The sequence below is a fragment of the Pelecanus crispus genome, chromosome 16 (genome assembly GCF_030463565.1).
Source record: "Pelecanus crispus isolate bPelCri1 chromosome 16, bPelCri1.pri, whole genome shotgun sequence".
In the NCBI taxonomy this organism is placed as follows: domain Eukaryota; kingdom Metazoa; phylum Chordata; class Aves; order Pelecaniformes; family Pelecanidae; genus Pelecanus; species Pelecanus crispus.
Window position 1 is genome coordinate 9,619,772 of NC_134658.1, and position 12,821 is coordinate 9,632,592.

The following is a 12,821-nucleotide window of genomic DNA, read 5'->3' on the forward strand; positions in this document are numbered from 1 at the left end:
AAAAGGGTTTTTTTGAGGCTAGAGATGTCACACAAGCCCACTCTGTACCAAAAAGAAACCCCACCTGAAGGGCTAGAGGGGGCACAAGGACTGCCACAGTGCTGGAGAAATTACCACAAACTGTCCACACAGCCCAACCTAAATCAAGCTCTATTATTAATTCCTTGAAAAAATCCCAGTAGCCAAACCTCCACAGGGAGACAGACCTGAGGTAAAAGCAGCAATGCAAGCCAAATAAATTTGTTTTGCAAAGGAGCCCAAAGAAAACCCTATGCTTACAGCAAGATATAGTATAGGGCCATTACTTGTTGCCAGCATGCAATGTTCATGGGTGCTTTAGAAAGTCAATCCTCATCATCAGAACAGGAATAAGAGAGAAGCAATTGTTTCTGACAATTAAAACTGCGTAAAAAGTATTTTAAAAATACCATAATCAAATCTGTTCCTTCCAGCGTACTAAAGGAGACAAGTTTCTCAGAACTTCCTAAATTAAAACCAGTTTATTTGTCAAGGGTTTTTTTTTTTTTCATATAAAATAACATCACAAGTCTGCTTTTCACAAGGGGCTTACTAGAAAGTGATTCTATAAAGTATCCTTGAAATCTATATTCATGCACATAGAAAATCCAGAAACCGAAGAGGAGTCAGAGCTGCTGACACATCTCCACTTGCTTTTCAGATGTGAAATCCTTCACTTGGGAAAAGCTACAGCAGCCCTTGACGTTTCAAGTCTTCATAGGTCTTTTTATTCACCACGTTCCCGCTGGAATCCTCATATTCCTCCTAGAATGGAATGAACAGTTTAGAGACACCTGAACACAGCCTGACTCGGGTTGTACTACAGCATTTGAATTTTAGCTCCAGCAGCACCTACTGAACACGACCATCCTGCCAAGAACCTCTCTACATGCACGCATGCAGTGGATCTACCAGCAGGCTCCATGAGAAGAGCTTATCCAGAGTCAAAATGATTACAAGCTGTTACAAAACAATTACTACAGGCTGTATTTCCCACAGTTGTCCTGCATACTGTTGAAAAATGGTTTGAGACAGAAGAAAAACCACTAGTGTAAGTGAACACACTGCTCACAACAGTTCCTTTTTCTTCTCACAAAGCAAAGATGACATTGGCACCGTAAAGCAGTATATTAAACAATTTTTACACAAAGGGCTGAGTCTGTCCTATGAGGACTACTTGCCAATACAGCACAAGAAATGCTTTTCATGCATCACCACTAACAGGAGCTGTGCAACCAGCAGCGTAGGTTCCTGCTTATCTCTCCAGCATGCAGGGGACTCTCTTAGAAATTCTTTTGACAGACCCAGACAGTTCATGCAAGGTAAATGGGGGGTTCCCATGTACACAGGACTAGAGACACCGAAATGCCTCTGTAACATCTCACCTCTGTGTCGGGCTGCCATCTCTCTGAAGCCTTCTGTTGTTTCAGCTTTGCCCACACTGTAAATACAAAGTCATACAGGATCTGATGCCATTTCCCTTGAGATACTAGTTTTTAACCTAGTAAAATATACACATAAGCTTTTTTTCCCCCCCTGTCTTTTAAAACACTGTCACTTCAGCAGCCCAGGAATGTATCTAATATCCATTACAAACATATCATTCCCCTGTACGGTTTGCTGAAAGGCACAAGAACTAAAGCAAACAAGGCTTTGAAGTGATCATTCAGGATGGGACACAAGAGACAAAGGTCCAAAAACACTACTTCAGAGATATAGCTCCAAAGGTAATAATACCTTGTTTGGAAAATCAAGGCTTTACCCGTTTGGTTTCTTCTAGGCAAGAATTAATTTACCTCCAGGAACCATAACCTGTATCCGTTAACCTAAGTGGGGCAGATTCAAGAAACAACCTCTGCATGAGGTAGCCTCCTCAAAACATCAGCACAGATTAGCCGCATTAAATTACAATCACTGTAAGTCCTAAGTACTTTAGGCTTTCAAAATCTGCCTATAGGCTCTACCATTTCTGAAGGTTTTTCTGGCTTCCCCATGAAGATGCTGACGAACATCAATTAAGTAAGAGTTACATGGGATGATGTAGCCACACTCTGCCTAAAGAAATGGTGGCCCATTACACCTGGCTGAGACTTCATATACCAAGCATCACAGACAAAAAACAGCTGGCAACAAATGAACACTTTGCTGGCAATCCCAGCAAGCATCTACTCTTGTTGGGTACCCAACAAAGAAAAAAAGTCACTCTCCTTTTAAGAGCTGGGAGGGATGGTCCAAGGAAGGACCACCCCACATGCCATGTTTCTTACCCTCTTTCCCAAAACTAGTTGGTGGTCATAGGGTAAGACAAATTTTTGGCGAGAGCTAATATGAGCCTTCTTATGCCACATGTTCCCTGTTCTGCCATCACTACTTACACGAGACTGCATCCTCAATCTGTGTGACATTGGCAAAATGTGCAGTATTGGGAATGCCCAGGCATCTCATCCCGTGAGCATGTCGCCACTCCTGTGAAGAGGCAAGAGGTCAGTGGATGAGAAGGAATGCCGCTTCATCCACAATGCCAAAGACTAAAAAACACATTAACATCTGGACAGGGTGAAACAAATACTATCGAAATACAAATCTACCAGTCCTAAAAACCTCTATAAAAATATTTTTTCTGTATTTTAGACAGTAACAATACACTGGCAGCCAATAGGCACTCTGCACCAATCAGACCTGGATACTGGAATTAGTGTTCAAACAAGAAGCAACCGTACAGAAATTTGCATAAGAGATCTTAGTATGCCCTACATAATTTATATTTCCAATCGCATGGCCCTGCAGCATCAACCCAGACCCACATTTTAGAAGAAGTGCCACTGGGGCACTCCAGTGATTTACTAGTTACTTATCTTAAAGATTACCGGAACGTAGCATACTGATGTTTTTGTAGCAAAACATTACTTACTGCAAAGTGACGCTGAAAAGCTTTGGGCCCTCGGTAGGTGTAGTTACCACAAATCTCACAATTGTAGTTGATGTTTAAACCATGTAACTTATATAACCAGTATGGGATTGGCTGACAAGCAAAGAGAAACAAAGATTAGGCCAAATGGCAAGGCAGGTTCAAACAGAGTAGTGTGGAGTCAGTGACATCTCCCACTTCTCCAGACCTGACAATCTCAGTTACCTTGCCATCCCAACCAAGAGGCAGATTTTTAGGATTATAAATTATTTCATTTTCTTCATCTTCACTCTCACTTTCACTGATCTGCTCTTCCTCCTCCTCCTCCCTCTCTTCCCCTGTCCGTGCTTGTTTACGCTGCACATTCTCGTGAGTGAGGTGTCTCTGTTCCTGGAGTGTGAGAAAAGAGAAGGAATTGTTCACACAACATGACAGCAACAAAATAAGGCAAACTCTTGCAGTGTGAAACACTTTCTCAACATACAGAGGGAGGGGAATGGAAGACCAGTACAAAACAGAACTCTCATTTTATTTAGCCCACCAACTTAAGTTTTTAGTATAACATTTCCTACTTCCAAAGAATGAAAAACTTGTACTACCATCAGCACTTCCAAGATGACAAGCTAACAGCAACAGCCACCCTGCTAAAAGCAATTGCTCCAAACTGAAGCAAGGACTTAAGGCAAGCATCAAGGCAGAACAAGTAAAGATCTGCAATACCCTGTGACTTAGGCATAAAATAGATATTACCTGCATTGATATGGTGCCTAGACAAAGAGAAGAAAGAAAGAAAGAAGAAAGAAAGAAAGAAAGAAAGAAAAAAAAAAAAGACAAGACAGGCTTCCCCAAGGGAACATGCAGCCTCTGTATCTGCGTCTGTTCACAAAAACCTGCCAAATAATTAGCTAATGGAAATATAAGTGTAATCCATCATATTCTACTTACTGACAGAAAAAGCCATCTGCTAACATGCACTTTAAAACATTAAGACTCTGGACATGAAAATAACTTTTCTGGGCATGTTGTCTACAAAAGCTCTGGGTAAAGATGTGGATGACCTTCCAGTCTCTATTTGACAACTTTAAAATAAAAAGCTCAAAGACAAAATTAAATCCTTACCCCAAGAACTTCTACATACTCATAAATCTGAGCTTCCAGGAATGCAAGATCTTTATTTCTTTCAGTGTCTCTGGAAACAGATAAAGAAACTTTATGAAGTCCATTCTAGAACTGCAAACATCATGTGTACACTGAACTCCTAAAGACATATTTGACTTGTAGACAGCAAGAAAACAGAAACAAGTACCAAACAGCTCACGTAATCTAAACTACACACAAACCATTCAGCCCTGATATCTTCCATTTGGTTCAGAACTATTTGGTCCAACATGAAAAGCTTCTAATACTCCAGGAATCTCTCTGTCACAACTATATGAGTGATGTCTACAGAATACTTCTCATCCCAGTGAAGAAAACACCACCAACCTGAGAATGACCTTTAGGAACTCACCTTTTGCTTCCTTTTGTCTTTGGATTCTTAGCAAACAAGGAAGGATCAAGTGACTCTAGGGATTTGCCCTTAGTGCTAAAAAGTCTCTGAGCACGCTCTTCCAGAGTCCTACGGAGAAGCAGGAAGTAGATGAATCCAAACCATAGTTTTGTATTTCCCAAGAACTATTTGAATTCATGCAACCAAATTCTAAATTTAGCTTTTAAGAGATCATGAGATTTCCTATGATCCTTGTCTTCATTCCTTAAGCCAAATTATTCTATACAAGAGACTTCAGTACAGGACACTTTTCAAAACAGTAGACTGCAGTATTCCCTGATGGGTTCTCAATGCTTTGTCTTTCAAACATCCTTAAAGTAATTCTTGTACAATACAGACGACAAAACAAGTATTCCATAAAGGAATGCAAGACAGGAAGACCTCAAAAACTGCAAAGGAACTATAAAAAGACTGCACCTTACCCGCCACATTTTAGTCCCAGGGCCAGTAAAGCTGATTTTAATCTGTCCAGTCCCAGGGAGGCCAATTCCTGTTCAATTACAGTAAATCACAGTAAGAGAGAAGCTATTAAACAAATACAATACGGATGTATGTCCATTTTAACTCACTAAAAAGAAAAAAAAAACCCAAACAAACAACAAACAGCATTCAAGAAAGGACTGTCAAGGGTGCACCACTTCTCACTGAAAAATGAAGAATGTGACAAATCTAAGCAGATCTTCCAAGTTACATCCCTCTAATGGTAGAAATTAAGTCATCAGCATAATCAAAGTTTTATTCAGAGAGCACAAAGCCAGAGGCAAAAGCACAGCAAGTAAAATTACGGAAAGAAACAAAAATACTAAGGTTCTACCAGCTCAAAATTTATCACTAAGTACAGAGCACTGAAAACATACCTCCCAAGAGGAAAATGCTGAGAGATCCAGGTGGGCTCCAGCATGAGTGAGTGCACTGCTGGTCTCTTTCTGCCGAGAAAAAACACATGCAACATCTTTGTGACATCCTACAACACTTCAGGCAATACAATATTCTAACTTCAAGAAAAGCAGTTCTTTTCACAGAGGAAAATTCTCTCACTAAACTGAGTAATGGAACAATAGAAAAGATACAAAATAAGCAAACTTTAAAAAAAGGTTTGTTTCAAACCAGTTACATTGGTTTTCAAATTCAAGTTAGTATTAAATTGCATCTTTGTGATACACAACTACACACCTTGCTATTAGACTTAACCTCAGTGATTACTTTACAGAAATGATTCACGGAAAACCTATCACAAATACAGAGGCATTCACACCGGCTCAACAACTACTCACCGGCCAGCCAGGGAAGGTTCCATTTTCCCACTTCTTTTCAAACTCAGTCTGAATTTTCCCAAAAAGTTCGTTCTGGTCCAGTAACGGTTTCACTCGATCTGTGTAATCCTGTAGGTACTCAAGAAGCATTTCAAGGTACCTGGCAGAGTAATCACGAGCACAGGTAATTCAGTATCAACCTCTAACACATTTCTCTAACCACATCTTTGGAAGTAATTACCTTCTAGTACTCCAAAGGGAAGTCATCAAGATTATGACAGTTTTCAACACACAATTTCTAGATGCAGCAGTTACAAGGATAAAGTAAGGTCCTTCCACAAAGTAGAATGTGGCTTTCCACATTTTTGCCACACTGCATGTTTTTTCAGGGCTCAGACACACAACTGAGTTACTATAGCTCAGTTACTTAATTTACATGAGTTAAGTTTGACTGTTAATTATATTCTTAGCAGCTGTACTTAAGCAGCAAATTCCTTCTCATCAGCTGTCATAAAAAGAAGCAGGTAGGCAACAAGGCTCACCTCTTATATTCAGCATTTTTCCTCTCCTTGGGAATATCAAAGAGTTGGTCAAATGTGGATAAGTAAGTGATATAATCCAATTTCTAAGAACAAAGAACTTTGAGTCAGACTTTATACACATGCAGCCAAATTAACATCCAGCTTCCAGTTACCCCACCAGAAGAAAAGCACTAGCTTATGCCATTATTCTGGACCGCAGAGGCCCGAGGTTCTCTGTGCGGTAACACGTTGCCCGAGACACCTATCAGTACTTGGTAGCAGATAACAGAGGCTTTTTACAGGCCATCGCTACATTAATGATAGAGAGTATCAACTGAAGAGAAAAAAAGAGGAAAGTCGTGAAGCAGCATTCAGATGCTGTCAAGCTGTACGTGCAACAAAGTGACTTTGAAATAGCTATTTGGAAATGAACTTGTTTATATAATAAAAAAAAAAAAGAAAAAGACAACACCACAAAAAAAAAAACCCCAGATAACCATGAACCAACCAAAGAAAAACCCCTCAGCCTTAAGCACTGAAGTTGCCCAGACACATGCAGCCACTTACCTCTGATGATTTTAGATTAATGTACTTGAGATAACAATCATGCAGATCTAAGTATCGTCCATACCCTTCCTCATCTGTGAACTCCACCAAATCTGCAGAAAAGATCACGAAGAGCTTTATTATGAGCTTAATCTTCCCTGCTTATTATACACATGCTTTAGAACTTGAAAAGGATTAACTGTGGACTAATTTATGCTTAAGAAAGATGTTTACAATGCAAGTGGGATACTCATCGATCAGGCACCTCACTGCTGCTCTGTCTAAGCACGCTAGAACGTTACTCAAGGGGAGCACCGAAACTGTGAAATATTCCAGGGGGCTGCAGTTTAGAATAATTTACATGACAAAAGAACAATTTTCAGAAGTCATTTAGTAAAAGGGAGGTGGAACTCTGAAACATGCAAAACAGATCAAACAACTCATTAAACAACGCCTCTCAAGCAAGCACCGTCTTTTCACTTAAACTGGCCTCAGAGAAAAACTATAAACCTACTTTGAGCTTCTTCACTTGGGTTGTCTCTGGCCTTCAACAGTTCCTCAAACTCCACTGACATCGGAACGCAGATCTTCAAGAACACAGAAAAGTTACTCTCACAGAAGCTTACATACTGCCTCTGAAGCACTACCTAACCTTGAACGTTTTCTTTTCTCAAGTGGCATTTTAGTGTACTTAATACTTGCATATTAAGGCAATTAAACTGGAAAAAAAGTCTGTTTATTGTAGGGATGAGGTCCAACAGATCACAAATCAGCTATTCTTATGAAGTAGATAACTATTTACCTCATTTGGGTGCTTCCGGTGAAATTCCTTAATTTGTTTCAGTCTGTTGTAGAATTCTGCAAATTCATTTGGCCCTGAAATGGCACTGAGTTCTTCTTTCCGTAAGCTATAAGTTCATGAAAAAGAACAGATTACAACTGGAAAGGAAAACACGTTGACACTGATACAATCTTTTTCCAGGTCTAGTGTTGCATTTTGATCGCACAAAGCTCCAGTAAGACTGGCTGCAAACCTCTGAAAGTCACATCAGATCTCACAGTCTGCCAGGCTTACGGTTTGAGGCTCCTGGTCAAGTCTCCCACTGAACATGCTGTAGTCTCCACCATCAAGGCAACTCACAGCCTCCCCCCATGACTTAAAGCAAGAAAATAACAAAATACATATATCCAGCATGTACATATCCAATGTGTCGAGTCCTGCTCTAGCAGGTTTAGTCTCCAAAACTTGATTCCTGGTCTCACATACCAGCATTATTCCTCATATATTTAAAACTGACTTAAAAGAGTCCCCAGGTTCTTCATCTGTAAAACACATTCATCAGACGTTCAGGTGCACACACGCCAGACGAGATGTTTGTACAAGCACTTACCCGTCCTTGTCGTCATACAAGTCTCTCAGGTTGCCACTCACTTCCATGTACCTCTAAAAAAAAACCCAGAAAACCCCAAATGCCGCAGAGGACGTTACCAGGGACAAGACCCGCTCGCTCCCGGGCGCTCCGGCAGCACAAAACAGAGGCCTGGCCTGGCCCGGCCCGGCCCGCGCTGCTCCCGGGGCCGCCGTCAAAGCCCACGCCGGGGCCGCCGCCCGCCCCCGGTCCCGGCACACTCACGTCCTGCATGGCCCGCGTCCGGTGGTCCGAGTTGATCTGGTCGCGGAGCTGCAGGGAGAGGAGCAGGGTTAGCACGGGCACGGCACGGCACGGCACGGCACGGGCCGAGGCCGCGGCCACCCCCGCTCCCCGCCGCCCCGGACCCACCGTGGACTTCTTGGTGAGCATCTCCTTCACCATCACGTCCATAAGCCGCTCCCGCTCCTCATGGTAACGCCGCTGCTGCTCCAGGATGGTCTCCATCGTCCCGCGCCCGCCCGGAAGCCGCCGCTCTCCCCTTCCGGTCCCGCCTGCGCCCCGCCCGAAAGGTTCCGGCCCGGCCTGTGTCCCGCGGAAAGGCTCCGGCCCCGCCCGCGCCCGGCGCGAAGGTTCCGGCCCGGCGCGGAGGTTCCGGCCCGGCGGTGCTGGCGGGGCGGGGAGGAGCGGAGCGGGGGCAGCCCCGGTGCCCGGCGCCCGGCGTCGGGGGGAGAGGGGCCAGGCCCGGTGCCGGGCTGCCAGAGTCGGCCCGCAGCGGCGCGGCTTCGGCCGCCTCGGGGCCGCCGGCAGGAGGCGGCTCCGGCCCGGCCGTGCCCCCGCGGCCCGGAGCCACCTCAGGCCGACCGGTCCCCGTCCCCCGGGCAGGACCGGGCCGGTTCCTCTCGGTTGCTCCGGGCACCCTCACGACGAGCCCCGGGCGTCACCGCCCGGCCCGAGCCCGCCTCGGCCCCCGGCCCCGGTGCTGCAGGCCGGGCGCGGGATCCCTGCCAGCACGGCGGCTGCCGGGCGAAGCCCCGCGGGTGGGGGGCTCTGGGGGCGTCCAGCTGCCTGTGGAGAACTGGCCCGGTGCCACGGGAGCTGCCCGCGCAGAGCCGCAGTGCGGGGCGGTGGGCGGGCGCTGGTGGTCCTGGCATGGCGGTGAGATGTGCCACGGGGAGAAGCCCGCAGAGACCTGGCAGTGGCCCCGGCGCTTTCTCTGCAGCTGGGGAGCTGGAGGGAAGGGATTTCTGCCATCAGCATTTGTTCCTTCACGCAAGTGACCCGCACTGCAGTTTCAGGCACGGTGATAAGGCACAGGAAGGCTGCTAACGTGACAGCACACCCAAAGGAGCAGCTTGCTGTTTTCTGTCCCGTCTGCCCGCTCAAGAAAACAGCAGCAGGGTCTGAGGCCAGCAGGAGAGGTGTTTGAGTGCCAAGAGCCACGGCCGGAGGAAATCACAGGCCTGAAGGCCGCGGTGGTAGCCACCCGCACACTGCAGCCAGGCAGCAGGGTCAGAGCAGGGGTGGAGGCAGCGCTAGGGCAAACCCCACCTCAGAGGAGGCCTGAGGAGGTGGAGTCCCCTTGGAGCAGGTCCCTGGCATTTCTGTGGTCTCAGCTCCCCAGTGCCTCAGCTGCAAGCAGCTATTTAGTCATTCTGTTGCCAGGGAGAGACAGATCATTGCGCAAGTGCCAGAAAAGCAACAACAAAACCAAAGGTGCCGACAGCATGACCTGGACAGAATCTGGGCACTGGAGCCCGCAGAGGGCCTTGTAAAGCTCCCCGGCACCCCTTTTTCCACCATTTCCACCGGTGCTGTTCTTAACAGGCTCAACGTCCTGCTCTGGCACAGGCCTGGCTGCACACTGCGTGCCCCTCGCTGCCGAGGGCACAGGGGCGCGCTGGCCAGGACCCCGGAGCCCCATCCAGGTGGGGGGGTGTGGGCCATGCCCCGGCTCCGCCGCCGGACTCCTCTGCTGCAGAGCATGGCTCCCTGCGACGGTGGCTGTGGTGAGGGCGTCTCGCCGAGAGCCTGCGAGTGTCAGCCTGGGAGCAGGGGACCGGTGTGGCAGCGGTGGCCCCCCTCGCCTCCCGGGGTCCCCTGCACTCCAGCCCAGGGCCAGGCCCTGCAGCTGCCCTCTCTGCAGGAGGGGACGCAAGTCTGATGGTTGAGAGAGAAAAAGGGCTGGAGAGGGAACCCCAGCAAGGGGCAGGCAGACCCCTGTGGCCAGGAGTGGGCTGGCTGCACGCACAAGGCCCTCCGTAAATGGCTTTCAGCAGAGGAAAGGGTTGCCACCGTGGTGACTGCTTATGCTTCCTAGTCTAGTAAATCAGAGTGAAGGAGAGTGTGGTGTTGTATGAGGCCATTCGCTTAAATTATACTCAAATGGTTAGCAGAAAATGCTGGTTTATGCAGAGCAGCTGGGCTCCATGCAGTCCAGGCTGTGCAGAGAGCTGGGGTGGGTGTGCGACAGTCGCTGCCAGGAGAGGAGGGAAAGCCTCATGCCCCGGAGAGCTGCGATGCTGCGCAGCCCTGACTGCCTGCCAGGAGTCCTGCCCGTCCCTCTGCGGCAGCAGCTGGACCCCGGCACGGCAGCAGCCCAGCCCAGCCCCGCTGGGCACAGCGCCTGGGGGTTTCTGCAGGCAGGAGCCCTCCCGGTGGCTGCCTTCCAAGCCCCTCCAGGCCTGCCCATGGCTCTCCCCAGCGCTGACCATATTTGGTGGCACAGGCTGCCCCGAGATGCTGGCATCGGATGTGGGATCAGGACTGACCCCAGCCTGGAGGCACTATGACCTTTCTCGAGAAGCAGCAGCAAAGAGGAGAAGGCAGGAGAAACCATTCCCAACTCAGCAGGCAGCAGCCTTGGAGCAATCTTGAGGGGTGGGAAGGGGCTGGACTGGTGTCAGAAGGTGGGAGAGAGGGGAATGGAGGAGGGGAAAGCTAAATAGATACCCAAAAGTCCTGTTCCTCACACTGCTAGCATGGTGGCTTTCCATAGTATTATGCATGCACAAATGCAACTGTGTGTGCACTCCAAAACAGCCTTGGCATCTCCCGGAAACTCAGCACAGCATTCGACCTGGTAGCACACGTGCCTGAAGTCCTCCTAACCATGCACAAGTGCTCCAAAACCTGCTCATATCCCCCGTGCAAGCTCAGGGCGTGCAGACAACACCCGCTCCCAGCCACACAGCAGCTCCACCCCACACAGCGTCCTTCAGCCATGCACCCACACGTTGCCTGCCACACACACGCGCTCTTCCCCTCTGCCGTGGCATTGCTGCAGAACATATGCAACAAGGACAAAGAAAACAGGAAGAAGTACTTAGAAAATGTCATGGCTTTAATTACCCTTATCAAAATTATTGTGAGCTTGCTTAAGTAAACATTCACCCTGCATGTTCCAGGACCTGTCTGGAAGCAGAAGGCAGCCTTCATGCAGCATTAGGGCCCCAGCAGGCCTGCCTTTTGGGGAGCACTGCTCCTCAGTGCTTGCTTGGGGACAGGGTGGGCAGCATGGGTGTGCAGCCCACGCAGCACTGGGTGCCAAGAGCCAAGGCAGAGCGTGCTGTAACTCTGAGCTACCTGCAAGCCTGCCTCCACCTTGTCTTCCTGAGAAACCTCTTGAGCCCCAGGGAGCGGGACAGACAGGGTGTTGCAGGCACAGTCACTTAGCCCAGACACGGTTGTTATCCATAGCACACAGCTTGTAAAAATCACCTCCTGCAGCTGGGCTTGAGGTAAGGGCTGAAGGCAGGGCAGGGAGGCAATGCCCAGGCTTGGCACGGCTGGCTGTCCCTGTCACCTGTGCTCAGCCCAGCCACCCAGGCAGAGCTCCTGGACCCATGGCCAGCACCGTGCACCCACCCCAGTACAAGCCCCCGCACCCCTGCGGCTGGGGGAGAAAACCCTAACCCTCCCCATCCCACGCAGGTGGGATGCCAGCGGCTGGGAGAGTTGACAGGCTCCAGCAGCATTACACGGCCATGAATCAGAGTCCAAACTGGAACATGCCTGAAAGAAATAAGCATGTAGGATCTGGTATGCAGCCCTCATGCTGTCTCTCATGGGTCAGGGCTGTTGCCCTTGGTACCTGGGAAGTGCAGACTCTTGTTGCCCGACGGGCTTTCAACAACATGACTGCACTTGAGTGACACGATCCCGGGGAAGTCCTCCCACAGAAACCGTGGCTGCAACCTTCCACTTTCACTTGGATTTTAATTGCCTTCTTCAGATCCACCCTAAATGCCAAGGAGAGATCATGCCAGTGCTTTGCCCCCACTTTGCCAAATGCAAAGCTATAATTAAAATTTAACTCGCAAATAAATTATTAATATTTCTCTACCATGCATGATAAATTACTTAAAGCCAAAAGCAACAACAACAACAAAAAAATTGGGCTTAATTATGGCAGACAAACATGATCCTGCCCTGGGAACAGCCAATTCACGGAGGAGAGACTAATACTGAAGGTAAGAATATTGTCTTTAATTATTCTTGCACTACAGGCTGCCCCAAAGTACGTCATTTCTTCCTCATGAATGCCTGTCTAAAAATAAAAACGGAGATAAGATTCTGAACTTAGTGTTCTTCCATTTCCCTTTGCATGAAACTTCATCCCTGGAAAGGGAAGGAGTTGAAATCTAGCAATGTCCC

General features: G+C 47.9%; 1 protein-coding gene across 2 annotated transcripts; it reads right to left on the bottom strand.

Moving 5' to 3' along the window:
• Positions 1–485: 485 nt before the first annotated feature.
• SF3A3 (splicing factor 3a subunit 3) lies at positions 486–8,687 on the bottom strand. Of its 2 annotated transcripts, XM_075721846.1 has the most exons (17): positions 8,577–8,687; positions 8,430–8,477; positions 8,187–8,239; positions 7,598–7,703; positions 7,310–7,382; positions 6,817–6,908; positions 6,271–6,353; positions 5,750–5,888; positions 5,333–5,401; positions 4,898–4,965; positions 4,437–4,544; positions 4,046–4,115; positions 3,152–3,316; positions 2,930–3,040; positions 2,394–2,484; positions 1,404–1,459; positions 486–783 (listed from the first exon to the last, which is right to left on the bottom strand). In XM_075721846.1, exons 1-17 carry the CDS (start codon positions 8,670–8,672, stop codon positions 706–708), a joined length of 1,506 nt encoding a protein of 501 aa, XP_075577961.1. In that variant the 5' UTR covers positions 8,673–8,687; the 3' UTR covers positions 486–705. The 2 variants fall into 2 exon arrangements, with proteins under 2 accessions (XP_075577961.1, XP_075577962.1); XM_075721847.1 differs by lacking the exons at positions 7,598–7,703; positions 8,187–8,239.
• Between the last annotated feature and the right edge of the window lie 4,134 nt (positions 8,688–12,821).

Bases quoted from the DNA above. Each gene is read 5' to 3' on its own strand.
- SF3A3 (XM_075721846.1), bottom strand. From the start codon at position 8,672: ATGGAGACCATCCTGGAGCAGCAGCGGCGTTACCATGAGGAGCGGGAG. The intron at 5,889-6,270 runs GTGAGCCTTGTT...TTACTCTGCCAG, and splicing joins AAAAATGCTGAATATAAGAG to GTACCTTGAAATGCTTCTTG. The intron at 3,041-3,151 runs GTAACTGAGATT...TTTGCTTGTCAG, and splicing joins CTCTTGGTTGGGATGGCAAG to CCAATCCCATACTGGTTATA.